The sequence below is a fragment of the Coturnix japonica genome, chromosome Z (assembly GCF_054131305.1).
Source record: "Coturnix japonica strain WE chromosome Z, WE-NBRP24, whole genome shotgun sequence".
Lineage (NCBI taxonomy): Eukaryota > Metazoa > Chordata > Aves > Galliformes > Phasianidae > Coturnix > Coturnix japonica.
This window is the reverse complement of record NC_140702.1, coordinates 47,088,205-47,104,658: the sequence shown is the minus strand read 5'-3', so window position 1 is coordinate 47,104,658 and position 16,454 is coordinate 47,088,205. Positions and strand designations below refer to the sequence as shown.

The following is a 16,454-nucleotide window of genomic DNA, read 5'->3' as shown; positions in this document are numbered from 1 at the left end:
AAGGAGGAAAAGTTTAGAAAAAAAATTCCTACCTGTTTGGTTGGAAGGAGATTTTGTCATAGCCAGTAATCTCACACAGGTCCTTCTCTAAATCCTTGAAAAGCTGCTGATAACCCTGAGCTTGATCCAAGGGCACAAAAGGGTGGATGTTGGCGAATTCTTTCCATGAAATCGGCTTAAACACACAAACAAACAAAATCCTCAAGTGCTGTAACAAAAAAACTCTGACAACAACTCTGTTTTGTCATTAAGTTCTCTAAAGGAAATAGGCTGCCCTTGCTCAAAGACCAAATGTTTCTTGTCTTTTGATGTAAGTTCCTAACCTCTGTGAAGGATGATTCTCAAAAACATTTTTTAACATTCAGAAGATGTTTAAAATCCTCAGCCTCTCCTTTTTTGTTACTTGTGCTTATGTGCAGCTGGGAGATCACAGGGCAAAAAGAGAGGACTCAAGGAACAGCACCTAACAATCTGCTTCATAAAATCTTGTTGACTTCCATGTTAAAGAAAAAGACTAAAAGAAATGAAGGAACAAGGTACTGAAATGATTGAGAGGAAGGGGACAAAAGAAACCTAGCAAGCAAGTAGCAACAAGGAAAGAGCAAGAAATCGAAGAGCATTCAGTACCCAATGCTGGCTAAGCTGACAACAGAGAAATGAAGATAGATGGACACCCCAGCTCCTCACCTGAGGACAAGGAGCATGCCTCTAAGGAGCAGCAAATTGTCAAAAGGCAAGAAGTTAGGTACAGTAATAGCATGTGAGGGAACACAAATGTAACACCTAATTCCAAATATATATATATATATATATAGCTTTTTTCACAGTAAAAGGGAGTCGATTCCATTAGCTTATTCTGAAACTTCCTCCCTCATACAGAGACCTAGACCAACACCACTCTGTACTTCTAATGTGTCTACACTGACACTGGCTGCATAATGTAGGTTGCAGGTAAGACACCATTATTGCAACTTACCGCAAGTTCAGCTGAACTATTGAGCTTCATTGTACAAGACCCCTAAAAACAGAAAACCATTTGTCAGTATATATTAAGAGAACTGGTCTGAAAGTAATGATTCCTACTTATTATGTTGGCTCATGTCAACAGGAAGCATTACTTTCAGAATGATCTACGTATGTATGAAAATTCTTTTTTTTTTTTTTTTTTTTCTTTTGTTGGCAAATACCCACCAAAGGAATCATGCTGTGAACGAGAGAAATATCTTTGTTTTCTAACCTCTTCATGTACCGCACAATGTTTGTCTCGGAGTGGTAGCTGAAGGACACAGAACATGGTGTTAAGGCAAGTAAGACAAGCTCTACCACCAGGCTGATCTGTACTCCAGCAAAGGAAAAACCATTTTAAAATAATAATTGTTAAAAATTAATTTTAAAAAATAAAGATTATGCAGGTGTAAGAGCAGCCCACCCCTTCAATTTTTAGTTTTTATTAATTATTTCAAATCATTAATTTATGCTTCCTAGGAATAATGCGGATGAAAAGCAACTGTTATACCTGGTAGTTGAGAAATGCTATCACCAAATGTTGACTGTAAGAGTTTGAGACGGTCTGCTGATAGTAGGTCACAAATAATAGCTTGTACAATGTAGCAGACTAATGGAAACATACGTTCTACCTGTGCCCAGGAGTACAGCTTTGCTCAATTAAAGTTTAAAAGTTGCCTAAAAATGCTACTTAATTATTTCAGTGTAACAAGTGACTGTGACTACAGATGCAAACTGCACTCAATGGACTTCCCAGTACAACTTTTGAAAGACAGTACTATCAGTTTCCATTTAAAAATTCAGTTTTTCAGCAATTTTACAAACCTGTTGAAAACCTGATGAGTCAAGAATTTGGAAGTTCTCTTAAACGGGGTGCTGAGGATCCCCTTGGTTTCCTCGCCCATTCCCTCAGCAACAAGTTCCTTTGACACAAAGAAACATGAAGTCAAAGACTTTCAGATACACTTATCTTTTTGTTGTCACTTTCTATAAGAACTAGACTGCATCAGCAGCATACCACAAGCTTTAGTCAGTTCTCCAGGTAATATTAGCATATGTACCTGTTTTTATCTGGCTTATCAACGATATTATAATAAAACTGGCACAGAAGCCTCAGCAGTCCTCTCATTTTGGAAGTATTGCTGCCAGTTACCAATGATATGCAAAAAAATTCCTGTGGAACAGAGGTAACTGACCTCCATGCTCTTGTCTCCACAAAGGAAGCAACGGGTTAACTCACAGTGCCTAGACTGACCAAAAGAACTAAGCTTGACAACCAGTTGGATACATCACTGTTGTTTTATCCTGTTTCTCGCTGTCAGACAGGATATGAAATTGCCAACATTTAACAAACAGAAGCCATAAAGATAACCACTATGTGAAAACACAGTTTCACTTTTCCCTGCATTTCTGAAACATTCAGATTAATTTAATGGATGCCACACTTACAGCTGAAGACTCGCAACCAAAAATCCATAATATGTCATCAAGGTCTTTCTCATTCACAGTTTCATCAAGTGATACTCCAAGCTATGGACAAAAGCAACACTCATTACTCAAAGCTGCCATTTCTGGGAGCATACTGTGTTTGTTCTGGCCAAGAAAAAGATATTTGAGATACACACAGGGCAAAACAAACAAACAAAAAAATCTCTTTAACATATTATGAGCAGAAATAATGCAAAAAAAAAAGTCATGCTACAAAATTCCTGAAAGGTTTAGAGTTGCTTACTCTGCCATCACCGTAAATCCGAAAGTTTATCTTCCTAAGAGCTGCCCTGTCCAAAACCTCTTTGACCGAGCATCCACATGTGACTGTCAAGGTATCGAAGAACAGATCATGGTGCAGTTTATGACCAGCTCTCCTGAGACCTATAAAACACAGTGAGTTAATGCTATTATCTGCTCAGCTGCTTGCTTACACAGCAACACTACATCAGACTTGCAAGTAAATGCTACTGTAGAGTATGCAGAGAATGCAGAGAGACATTCCCCTTGCATACAGAGCAGTGAAATCACCAGCGTTAATAGTGAAACATCACTGTGCATGAAATGCATCTGTACCACATTCAGATCTAGTTAATAATGCAGACTGATCCTAGGGAAGATTTCTGTGACAAATTCAACAGATCTGTAAATACATACTGCAGAATAATAGGTACACAAATTAAATAAGGACAAAACTGCAAGACTGGAAAGCAAAATTTTCCTACATAAATGAGGGTTAGCTGTCTTGGAATTTGCTATCACAAAATTTAAAGGCTTAGTGCTTTTCAAAAGCAGCAAGTGGTCTTCCAGCTGAGCTGGCAAACAAAGCATGGACAATTGCAACAGTCCCTCCCCAGCTCACAGCATTCCAGCTTTGCACATCTCCTCCTGTCAGCAATGACAGTCACAACTGTTAAAAGAAATTCTACTCCTCACAGTCCAGCTGCTGTCATTATTTACTACTGCAAATGCTGTGCTTTCAAACAGCTATTAAGCTTTGGGATTTCACTGTTTGTACTGGGTATGACACTCCATGTAACTGAACTGAAATGTTCCCATTTCTTTAATCCCATTTATTATCTATTTTTGCTGTTATTAGCATACTTCTGAGTGTAAACCAGAATGGTCCAAAAAGAAAAGCACAGGGCTTGCAGATGGAAAACAGCATTTGAATCTCATCAGCTAGAGAATTACTATGAAGATTTCTATTAGCTTCTCAAGGAAACAGAACACCTGCAAGCTCACTTTGCATATGTACCTAATTCCTGGATTTCATCAACAGTAGAAAACAAAACCATTAGCCATGAATTTTCATAAACATATTCCTTTATCTGAGAGAGCTAAAAGACTTCAGCTGGCAAAGCAAACAAGCAAACCACAAGAGTTTTGTATTTAAGAAGGTGTAAGGGCTTAGGAACAGCTTCTGCAATCATTAAATATTCATACCTTCGGCCAGGATTAAAGTAGCATTGTGAACCCGTCTTGCAATATCCTTTAATCCATCAGATCCATGGTAGACACCATACATGGCTGCCATATTAGCCAGGAGAGCCTAAGATCCAAATACAGATTAGCATGTTATTATTTGCAAATTACTTCACATTACTTTAGTGGGAAGTTTCTTTAAATACCCAGGAGAGCCACATGTCCCCAGCTGATGTTATGCTTTTAATGTAATTGCCCATAAAATAAAAGGTGGGAGACACAAAGTGTATTTATGAAAGTGCTGGTTCTGACAATGTACTCAGTGCCCTCTGAAATTTAACTGTCAGTCAACATGAATCAGAATTCAATTACAGCAACAAAGAAGGCTTAAGAATCATAAATAAAACTAGGCTTGTAAGAAACCTGATGTATAATATTGCTATAAATTTTTACAGAATATCCCATGAATGCTAAGTAATCAGTTCTTTTAACTGTAACAATTCTTCTATGAAATAAAGAGCAACATTAAGCATGTGAACAACGTATCAGTAGGAACTGCAAAGTTTATCAACTTCTTTAGAGCAAGGTCTATAGAGACTATTTACAGTAATTGCAAATTTAATCATAACATTTTACTGCAAAGAGATTTTTTGGGCAGTGTAGTATTTTTGCATCATATCCCACGTTCAAACTGTCAATCTGCACTTACGTCTAAGTAGTCTTTGAATTTCAGGACAGATTTTTTGCTTTGAATTTTGCAAGTTTCAGATGATCAGATTTCATTAAGAAAATCTGTCTCATTTGTAATAACCGCAGCACTACTCAGCTAAGCAGAGGGACATATGGGTTTATTCAGAGCTCAAGTGGTTTTAAAAGGAAATAGATACTATTACCATCTCTTCAAGCATGGTCCCATTTTTCCAAAGGACTTGAAACATATACACAAGGGAGTATATTTAAGTGTTCTTCCTTTTTCAAATAAAAAATCTCAAAAGGAAAGCGAAATCATAATACTATGGTGTTAGGACTTGAACATTACAGTTAAGTTATAGAAGCAGAACAAATGAGTCACCTGTGCTGTGCAGATGTTGCTGGTAGCTTTATCCCTCCTGATGTGCTGCTCTCGGGTTTGTAAAGCCAGTCGGTAAACTTCCTTTCCATTTGCATCTCTAAGACACATGGGAAAATACAGTTTCAGTTACTTCAAAACGACAGCAAGAGACCAAGCTCCATGCATACCAGCCCTGTCTGTCCTATAAACACAGAGGGGACATCAGATGGGGACTAAGGTCTCTTGATTTGTGTTTGGATCATGTCTGGCAAGCCTGCCCAGCCAGGAACAGTGCATAGAAAGTGCTCTACCAAAACCTGGTACACTCCTTAAGGTACCTCAAAGTGTCTCTGCTTTAACTGTTTTAACTGAATGCAGGCTTTTTTGAACACTCATAATAAAGCATCTTTTATGTCCAGCTGACATAAATTAGCTGAAGCTAATTTTCAATCTGCTGGTTTTCAAGAAATTAAGATGTTTGGTACAACGATAAGGTCAGATGTGATTTGTAAAGTCTGGGCAAGATGGTCACAACATGTTTCATTTGAGTTTTCCCTAAAAAGATTAAAGGTGAGGGGAGCCTTTACCTTGTAACACCCACCATCCTGCCCGGCATCATTCTCACTAGGTTTTCCTTGACAGCAAAGAATGCTGCGTGGGGCCCCCCATAGCAGAGTGGCACGCCAAATCTCTGGGAGCTGCCCAGGACAACATCTACTCCAAACTCTCCAGGAGGCTTCAGAATACAGAGAGCCAGAAGATCAGTAGCGCAGCAGGCAAGAGTCTGAGGAGGGAAGTGCACAAAGCAGTCAGCCTCTCTTCCAAAGGCACACTGCTTGCATGGGAACTAAGTTCTAACACTTTCAAACAGTTTCTTTTCACTTGCACAGCGCTGAAGTGCAAATGGTAACCCTTACACAGTATCTCAGGTAACACTTTGCACAGACACTATGGCTGTTTTATGCAGCAGAGAGAAATCTGGTGAGACGAGTAACATTTACTTTACCCCGTTCTGATGCGCTCTTTCAACCAGTTCAGAAAAGTCTTCCACCTTCCCCTCGGTGTCTGGGTACTGAAATAATACTCCACTGACATCCTTTCCACTGAAATCCATCTCATGGGGTAATTTAAGCTCAGTAATAACACCAGTATAGCTGGAAAACAAAAATGTGTACAATCCAATACCTTCAAGTCATTTCCTGCCTTGAAGTCACACTTCACACAATATTTCTGTGGACTAAGGAATTTTTTCTTCAATGTACATATCACTGGTCCTGCTCAGCACCAATAAACATCCAGAAAGTTCAGAAAGAATAAATGCATCTGATGATATCATCAACAGAAATATGCAGACAAAAGCAGACAACCCATAACCTACTGGATACCAACATTTTGCTGCTCTAGCAAATTAAACTTCCAGAAACAAGTATTATTTTTTGAAGACAGCTACTCCAAACACCAAACTCAGAATGGATTCAGTTTTCACTAAAAGAAAAGTTTTACTGTCTCAACTTAGTTATTTCTGAGCTAAAAAGAGCTGAACAAAACTGAATTCAAAAAGCAAATACATGTATCTGCACAGAGAAATTAAGAGAAAAAATATATGTTTTCCTGTTTTCATATGTTTAGTCTCTTTTTAAACATCTTGAATTACTTCACAGTTAGATTTGAATGGATTAGAAGCGATGCCAAATGTTAACAGATTTCTGCTTCTATTTTGCTGAGAAAGCATAGTTCTACAGTTCAAGCATGCTAAGCATATCATAAAGAGGTGCAGATGAAAAACGATTCAATTTAAGTTAAAATATACAGTGGAAGATGGAGAAGAACATTACTTTGCTCTGGTTTGGACCACTGCTATAGTCTGTGGGTGGCATCGGGCATCTATATAAAACTTCCTTCTTTTGTTGTGCCTGTTAAAAAAAAAAAAAAAAAGGAAAGAAGAAGAGACAAATATTAAGAATATATTATTTTCTATAGAATTGAAATTAACTTGCTTCCTCAATGTTAGTTTTCTTAAAGCAAAAAGGAAGTTGCAAATTCTGATGTTAATGACTAGGTTAAGTATTTGACAAAATAGTCAATTTAGAATAACAAGGTTCATTGCAGACACTCCAGTGAGATTGAAACATAAGAAAAATTAAAGCAGGCTATGAAACAGGAGCCAACTGACAAAGCGGCAAGAATGCCTTCACTCATAACTACTCTTACAAAGGAACAGAATTGCATTCTCTAATACAGATTCCCTGTGTTTCCCTGAATAACCAAACAGGTGCTACTGAAACAGAACCTTGCATATTTGCCTGGTTTTCTCCAGTAAAATGGCATGACTTTATATCAGGCTGACATTTTGAACAATAGTATAGTCTCCTTCTTGATAACAGAGACCTCCAGTGACCTTCAGTAATCCCCTTCAGACTTCATTTGATTTACAGATTCCTTTCAAAAACCCTTACAGTACAGTTCCCTAAAACTATGTTTGGGTATGGACACAAGAGACAGATGGCACAGATTGTTAGGTCACAGGATGAGAGCTCCTCTGCAGCCCCTTAAAGGAGCACTACAAGGCAAGGGCAGCCCACCTGAATCCACCTCTTGTCCTTGCCTGGCAACCTCAGGACTATCCCAGAAGTGTGGGATACGTTATGGGATGCAGCAGAAAGGCATTTCAGGGCTTATTATGGGATATCAGCAGGAGGAATCAAAGAAAACCATAGATCTAAGTGATTGTGGGAGGAATAAGTGTGAAAAAATTGAGGGATTCGAGGATAAAAGGAGCCAGCTGCTGGGTGATGCACTTAGTTGGCTAGGTCACACCTCTGAATGGTGTAGTCTTCCTTTCTTCTGGTTTAATTCCTTTCTTTGGGTAAGGCACTTTGTATTTGTGATACTTGTGTGGGCATATGGGAGACAGAAAGCCAGCATGAGGAGTCAGATCATAGGTACTCAGAGGGTCCATGAGTACTTGGTGAGTCAACCTAAGACTGGAGCATGCTGACTTCAGACCCCTCTGAATAGGAAACCTGGTTCCATAAGCCACTGAGGTTTCATGTATGCTCAGTTTGCATAAAAACTTCCTGATCTGATCCTCTTTCACTAAGGGTAGGTATTCCTTGTTCCAGGCTTTCACTCTAGTTTCTGGGTCCTTACATTTCTGAAGGCATGAAACTTCCCACTTGCATTAACACTGGCAACTGCTTGTGAGGCTTACTAGCACGAGCATTAGCTGGTCAGCAATCTGCTCACAGTGAGAAGGCTATGCTCAACTTCAAATTATTCACATCTACAAAGGTGAGATGTCTTTTGAATACCAAATTCCTTCCTGCTGTAATTTAACCATAAACATAGTACCTGTGGCATAACTGCATAGCTTCTGCAGCAGCTGTCCCCTCATCCAGCAAAGATGCATTAGCCATATCCATTCCTGTGATATCACACACCATAGTCTGGTAATTTAGCAGGCTTTCCAGTCTTCCCTGGGAGACCTCAGGTTGGTAAGGAGTATACTGGGTAACCCTGTAAGGAAAGAATTTGGAGTCTGGGTCATAGAATACCTAGCAGGCTTATACTATTAAAAAACATCAATAATAAAAAAACAAAAACAAACAAAAAAAACCCAACCCAAAATGATTTTGTTGAGTATGATCCACCAATGAGAAAGTTTGTTAGAAAACATTTCTTTTTAGGTTGTTGTAATTTATTCCTCTCCTGGAATCCAGAGGGTATGTTCTCACTTCACTTTGACACAGCTTTTTACAGATTAATTATCTTCCTCCACTTTGAAGAGAGAAATTACTACTGAAGTTATCATAGAATTGCTGAAGAGAGAGGTGTAGCAGGATCAGAGTGTGGGAGAACTGAGTCATGTTACTGTGTCTGAACGAGAATGCTTATTTCAAGCTTATCTAAGTATCGGTGTTAACTGTCAATGTGCTGTTTATGAAGTCTTGTGCTTGCCAAGCACGCTCCCCTCACAGTAGGAAAGGCACTTGGCACTTCTCAGGTTCAGGCTTAGCAACACACCAGTTCTTGAGAATGGACAAGTAGTATAAAGGAACTGTAAATAGACAGTTTTAAAAGGATTTCTACTCACTAGTTATATTCAAACAGTTCTTTTGAATGAAGTTCCTCCATTCTTTGTTGTTTTATTTTTAAAAATCTACTCTTAAACTAAGCAGCTGTGAGTCTGATAGTTCTCAATCCTACTTCTCCAGCAGAGAAAGGATAACACACCAGATAAATGCCATGCTTTCGGATGCTAAAAATGGTTGAAAACTACCAATTCCAGTGAGGACACAAAAAGTTCAACTCTGAAATCTTTAATTCCAGTACCAGTGCAGATAACCATGGACCATGTTTAACAGTTGAACTAGTGAAGAAATCTTCAGTAACACTGAAACATTTATTTAAACATGTGATCTTCTCTTTAAAGGTTGACTGGCACTGTCCAAGCATCTAAATACTTTCACCAAATAACTATACTTCAGAACTTCTTCAAATAAAACAGCTGGTTTTAGTCGGCAATGCTACTCCTGCCTGAATCTAAACCTCACACTTTTTTTTTCCCCCAACAAAACTGGAGAAAAATACCATCTCCAGCTGATATCCTTTAGGACCAAAAGTGATTCTGCAGACCTAGGCTCACAAGTTCACAGTGGCAGACAGGTCACGACACAGGAAACTTTCCATGGGAGGCTAACAAAGTCTTCCTGGAGCCTGTGTCAGACCTGTCAGGAGTCTGATATTAAATGGCTGTTACTTTTGTGACTATTTAAAACTTGGGTTTGTTTGTTTGTATTTTCCCCACTCTCTGACTCATCCTGTGCTCAGAAACATTTATTTAAATATCTTCAAGACTCTGAGGAAGGTTTGGAAAGACACTTAAGTACTGTGTCCCTGCAAGGCTGGCATCGTTAGACTGGCATCAAAGCAAGCTGTATCCAGGAAACATGCTTTCAGCCAAGGGCTAGGCTGCTGATCAAAAATCCTGCTTTACAAAGGAGCAACTTTTGTACATAGAAGCTGGGGTTGTTTCAGGAAAAGAGATACATTAACTGCAAAAATAACAATTACTGCTTCTTTATGCTAATGTTAGCTGTTTACTTCACCTTAAAACATCTCCCATGTGAAAGAATGAAATGGCAGAATGTGCATAGATTCCACTATCAAAAATATATTCAATGAAGTAGTTCTCGATTAGTACTTGCAAGTGCACAGCCAATAAGATGTGAGAGTATGTCTAAGCCATTTCTTAACATATGGTCAAAACATTTGACCACATAACTTCTGCAGTAATTTCTTCTACGGTCTTATTAAATCTCTGGAAAGTTATTGTACTCGTAAACAACGTTATACTTCCATTTTGTTATAACACATGTTTTTGGACATCCACAACACAAATCTCATGTATTGTCAGAGCTGGAATTTATTTGTATTTCCAGTCATAGTTTTCTTTTTGAGATCTGATAGTAAATGAACAAGAATGTAAAGTAATGACAGACCTCTAGCATAGTTTCAAACCAACCTATATAAGCAGTATCTTACTCATGGGTTTGAGAAAGCAGGATGGCCCTGTGATAGGCGTGGAGACATGCCAGTTTCCCGTCAAAGCACAGACACTGAATTTACTGCAAGTTTGGCATAGGCTGTGAGTAGCTTGTGCAGCTTCCTGTACTTAGTCTGCAAGTGGAAGGTAACGGCTTAAAGTCAGTAACATATACAGTAAATTTTACAGCGCAGTGCATGAGAGCTAAGTGCTACTGGCTGCTACATCACAGAGATGATGTTAAGACTGCTGATATCCATGGTACAGTGACTTTACTTTTACAAACTTTATGTCTGTGGATAAAAATAATAATGAAGTACTTCAGAGAACTTTGCACCACACTCCATTGCAAGATGTTATTAAATGTTTCAGATTTTCAAGATCTGATAGATATTCAGAAACACTAAGGCTGCTCTAAAAGTAATGTGTCCTATTTTATTACATCGGTCCACAATGTCAGAGGTATATGTTCATGGCAGGGCAACAGAGGTGTAATTTTTTCACTGATGTTCTGTTACACTGGGGGTCCTGGTGGACAAAAGGCTGGATATGATGTAGCAGTGCATGTTTGCAGTCTGGAACTTTATCCTGGGCTGCAGGATATATAACCTGCAGCTGAGGGAGCTGGGTTTGTTTAGCTTGAAGAAGGTTTGAAGAGATCTCATTATAGCTTTTCAATGCTTACAAGGAGCTTATAAGCCGAAGGGGGACTAACATTTTACATAGTTTGATAGTGACAGGACAAGGAGAACAGCTTCAAGCTAAAATAGGTGAAATAAATTCTTTGCTCAGAGAATGGTAATGTACAGAAACAAGTTGCCCAGAGAAGCTGTGGATCTCCAACCATTAGAGGTGTTCTAAACCAGGCTGGATGGGGACTGGGCAGACTGAGTTGGTGGCTGGCAGCCCTGCCCATGGCAGGTCATTCAGACAAGTGATCTTCAAGGTCCTTGACTACCTAAACCATTCTATGACAGAATTCTTTTATTGCCATGCAATAGACAGCAGCAGAGGGACAGTATGACAAAATGATGCCTGATATGCAAGTGCATAAGAAGCAAAGGCACAGAATTGAACTCCTCCACACAGAAAAAAATGGCACCCACTGACATTCACTGGTGTTTGCTTAATGTTTCTAGTGACCAAACAGTCAACATGAGCAGAGTGAGGTGGTCAGTGATGTGTTTCAGCTGTGGTGACAGTGGGTCACAACAACTGGTACAGGCCCAGCATGTGCACTCTTGTTAATTGCTGGTGAAGATGTACAGCTAATGGTGGTGACTATGTTAAAAAACAGAGCAAATTCTCAGCTGCAAAATACTAATAAAGAGCACAATAACACTATCTGAATCTGCTGTGGTTTCCATGGAAATAAAGTAGGAGGCATTACTTCTACAAAGATTAATGTAGATACTATGGTGTTTTGACATGTACCTTAATAAGAAGCCCATATGTTAACAAAAAAGCCTAATCAGCCTACAAGCTAGTTTCTGAAGCCAAATATCCTTTATATCTTTAGTCTTCCATTTATGTTCACATTATGCGACAAAACTGAGTGCTATTAAGGCAAAAGTTAGGCACATTTGATGTAAAAAGACCTCATATGTGAAAATGAGACACAGCAGAATAAACACTATTCATTCCAGCCAGTAGACAGATGACATATTTATGCATTGAGGGGCCCATGCTGGATGTCATTTAATGAATAGTAAGCCCCCAAACAAAACCTTCTGTAAATACACAATGTTCTGTAAAGACAAAGCAAGTATACATACTGACCTGCTCCTTATTTTAAAAAAAAGCAGGCTAATACTTTTGTTTTAACAACTCAGCAGTGTATGGAAAATACACCTAAGACATCCAACCAGTGCTAGTATGGAACTGCTAGTTACAAGCTGCCAGGAACATGGAATTGTTAGCAGCTAGTAACCAAGACCAAAAGCAAACCAAAATAAGGGATAACTACATACTACACTCAGTGAATAAATCAAATGCCTCATTAGAAGAAAGGAATTTTAAGTGCTGCATTCCAGTAAAGCTCTGTTTCACTGCAGAAGGATTTCTGCTTATTATCTTTGAATCAAAGTGTTTGTTGGGTATAAGATTGTATAAAGATCTTCCCAAAAGGTTTTGAAGTAGCTTCTTTCATGGATATGGATCTTTTTCAAATGGGATTCAGGCTTAAAAGGAAGGGATGCCCAATCTTTTCTAAAGCTACCAGGCAGCTAACTAGTGTATGGTACTGCCTGACAGTTTTGTTTGAAACTAGGCTTATATTGCAAACAGAGATACTACACATCATAGTCTTGATGCTTCAGAAAGTTACGAAACTCCATCAGTATTGTTTTCTTAGCAGAACCTGAGATTTGCATAGATGTTTCTGGCAAATTCAAAGAAAGCAGATTCACTGCTGTGAGTCAGTAGGTTCATATTCAGCTGAAAATACTTTGTTCTAAATAATTTTCTCCCAAAATCCACCTTTGTGTTTCGTGCCTCCATCCAGCAAGTTCAACTGCTTCAAAAAACTGAAAAGTCCTCCGTTTCTGTGCTCACTGACTTCTACAAGCATTCTTTTTCAAACTCCTCTTGCAAGCCTTGCTCTAATGGATGCCGAGCAGTCATGTGAGAGAGCCAGAAATGAGCAGAAACAATAAACCTGCACTTGCAGCATTTCCCTGGCTCTACAACGCACACTGCATTAGCACTGATAGTTAAACACTCAGATGATGTAAGGAGAGCCGTGATTTCTTAAGGAGTTTCCATAAAATCTGTATGGTTATAACATTTCCTCCATCACACGTTCCCTCTTTCTGTCCTCCTATAAAACATAATTCTTTTTATTCTTCTGTGGGATTAGTTGTTAGGATTTTAGCTCTATGATTTTAGTGGACTCTGCAAGAACAGATTTCTGGATACAATGTACAAGTTATTTTAATATCACTATGTAATTTGTTAGGATTTCAAAATATACAGTTCCTTTCTGTCCAATTACCACTACCTTGAGCAACTGGTTACTTGTTACACTCTAGTGAAATACTTAGTTTACATGTTTTGAAAAAGAGAACAGGGATAAGACCAAATAAATCTCAGTCTATATGCACTGCATAGATTCCTTAGATCCAAAAAGTGCAACTCTGTAGTTGATTTAAAAGTCTGATACATACATAAAGCACTTAAAACAAATACTTCAAAGTCTTGGAAGTCTGCAGTTACAAAGATCCATTTATGGAAACTCAAAAGACATGGTATCTAAGAAGCAATGATTTTTTTTTTTTTTTACAAAAACTAAATATAACCTTTAAAAACTGCTTCTATTAAAATCAAATTTACTTGCTAAGTAAGACGGCAGTTACTGTCATAATACAGTACAAGAAAAAGTTTGTCATTGACTTAAGATAAGGGAGCTTCCAAACCAAGTGAGACAACAATGAAATGTACCAGTGACATTCTGTGTGATGCAAAGTGAGACTCCACATCAATTTTAGTTACTCTCTTGCATCTGAGTTACAGTCCCTTAGAATAATGTTGATTGTAAATGAATGTTTATAAACATTTATTGCTGTTGTCAAGAAAAGACCACCAGGAGACAAAATCCCACTTCCATTTAGATTAATGCTGTTTATGAAATGCAAATTATTGCATTAAAAGATTTCTTCTTCACATTTGAGAAAAGCCAAAAACCAAAAGACTTAAATTCAAGTCCACAAATCAGACTCATCTCAAAAAAAAAGCTGAAATATCCATTGAATGATAATATCAAAATGCACTCAGCCCTTTCAAAACAAATTATCAACTATCACTGTCTACCCATATTCAGGCATTAGTGGAGTCAATTATTTGTTCAGACAATAACATACTTTGTGGATACAGATTCACTTTCTTGAAACTCTCTGGTTTCAAAAAAAAAAAAAAAAAAAAAGAGAGAAAATTTTAAGATGAAAAGCCTCTGAGATTTCCAAGGCTTTCTTTTACCTCATAAGAAAACCAGAATCAAACATTTAACATGCAACACATGTTAAATCCAACTAAAAATTCTTGAATTAAATTCTTCATTCTTGAATTATGTTCAAGAATTAAGCTTTTAAACTTCCTTAAAGCGAACTAAAACATTGTTTGTTTGGTTAACATGCATGTAGAAGTTGTGACTTCTAAGCCAATAAAATTCTATGAAATATTCTAAGGAAAAAGTACCTTCTAAAGTCAAAGAATTTTCTTTCTTCTTTCTAGCTTCAATAACAGCAACAGAGTTCCTGCACCTACACACTACACTAGTATGTAATATAGAACAGCCTTAATCATAAAAATAGATTTGGGCCATATCTGTCAGCAGTAGTTATAAGGTGAATTTAAAACATGTTTGAATATAATAAATATGTATTTAGCAAGAAAATGTTGTACATTACCATCCTGCATTCTCCAAAAGGTTCCGTGCAATGGGCTGTGGCACTGAGCAGTTGTAATAACCCATGCCTATATAGGACCTCCATATCTTGTTCTTGCTTGCTATGTTGTATAAGGTTTCGAGGATTTCATTTTCACCTAATTGAGAAAAATTTATATCAGAAAACTTCAGATACACACGACACTAACAGATTTTAACTAAAATGCCTTATATAAAAAATGCCCTTATATAGAAACTTACCAGGACTGACTGACATAGGAACAATAACAGAGTAAGGCCAAAATGTTAAAACATTATGGGAAAGCTTAAATTCCAAAAATATGAACATTTGTCCCCATTAATTTCGAGAAATAGCTGAAACAGATACATCTGAACTTAAATATTTATAGTACTTATCCTCTATTGTACTTTTACATTAATCATATTTGACAGCTCAGTCATAAATATTCCATTTTAGGCAGTTACTCATTTTTAAAATACTGAGTGCCCTAAAGAACAGAATCTCTTTCTCTCAAGAAAATGCAATTCCACCACTGTGGAAATGATGATGAGAGAAACATCTGTAGGCAAATGTCTTGTGGAGTTCTTTTTGCTTTAGGGCAATATGCGTTCTGTGTTTTTTGCATATGCCTTACAGTACATCTCAGAAGGGACCCTTCATCAGAAAACTTCTATTTTAACCCCTTCACAGACTTTAGACACTTCACCTAAACAGTTGATAAAATGAAAAAGTTTTACTCATTTAATACTAAGTTTCCTTCATTGGTTTATTTTTTAAAAGTGTGAACACAACATTCCTAGCTTAAGAAATTCCATGTAAGATTAGCTTTGAAATCAGCCTGCCAATCTAGCTTAGCAATTACAAAAGAACACTTTTGAAGTGTTCAGATTAAAGGGGTATGAACATCCTGTCTTTCCCAGCTACAGTCCAGTCCTCACTCTTGTTTCAACATGCTTATCACTGACCGTATGCCCATACAAAAGCCATATCCTGTCAATCCCTCTAACAACTGTAACCAACAACAACCAAAAGGAAGGATTTACCAGCTACCTTATTAACAACTACCTCAGCACTCAAGGATGCAGAAAATGGTCAGTGAGCTTTGTAACGCTATGTGGAGGGATAACCACGCCCCACCTAACAAACCTGGCTGAAACTGGACACCAAGCCTCTTAGGTGAGGTGCTTGGAAAGACTTTATTATTGTAACTTTTCCCCAGTTCTGACCCTAGAAACTGCTGTGCAGCAGCAGCACAGTATTTGCACTAAGTTATTCTAACAGTTCTGCATTGCAATCTGAAAGTGAGACTTTGGAATATAAGGCTATAAATCACCAATGCAGAACAACCCGAGCCCTGGATATTTCATAGCTTTTTTCTCACTGCGGATTACTCCAACAGGAGACATCAAATAAAACATTTTATACTCCAGAATCTACTGGTGAATTATCATCCACAGAAAACATCAAGTTTGCGAATTAATATCTTCTGCAGACATAAGGAAACGAACACTTTAGCTTCAAAACTCATATGTCCTCT

At 37.9% G+C, this 16,454-nt stretch overlaps 1 protein-coding gene across 1 annotated transcript in view; it reads right to left on the bottom strand.

Annotated features, from left to right (window-relative positions):
- Positions 1–16,454, bottom strand: part of GLDC (glycine decarboxylase) — a 35,475-nt gene that overhangs the window by 12,605 nt on the left and 6,416 nt on the right. The window contains exons 3-15 of the mRNA XM_015848967.3: positions 14,918–15,053; positions 8,321–8,485; positions 6,805–6,882; positions 5,976–6,123; positions 5,557–5,753; positions 4,991–5,087; positions 3,940–4,045; positions 2,738–2,877; positions 2,455–2,535; positions 1,831–1,928; positions 1,192–1,276; positions 977–1,018; positions 33–175 (exon numbers count right to left, since the gene is read on the bottom strand). Coding sequence (XP_015704453.2) covers positions 33–175; positions 977–1,018; positions 1,192–1,276; positions 1,831–1,928; positions 2,455–2,535; positions 2,738–2,877; positions 3,940–4,045; positions 4,991–5,087; positions 5,557–5,753; positions 5,976–6,123; positions 6,805–6,882; positions 8,321–8,485; positions 14,918–15,053 — 1,516 coding nt within the window. The remainder of the gene's footprint in view (positions 1–32; positions 176–976; positions 1,019–1,191; positions 1,277–1,830; positions 1,929–2,454; positions 2,536–2,737; positions 2,878–3,939; positions 4,046–4,990; positions 5,088–5,556; positions 5,754–5,975; positions 6,124–6,804; positions 6,883–8,320; positions 8,486–14,917; positions 15,054–16,454) is intronic.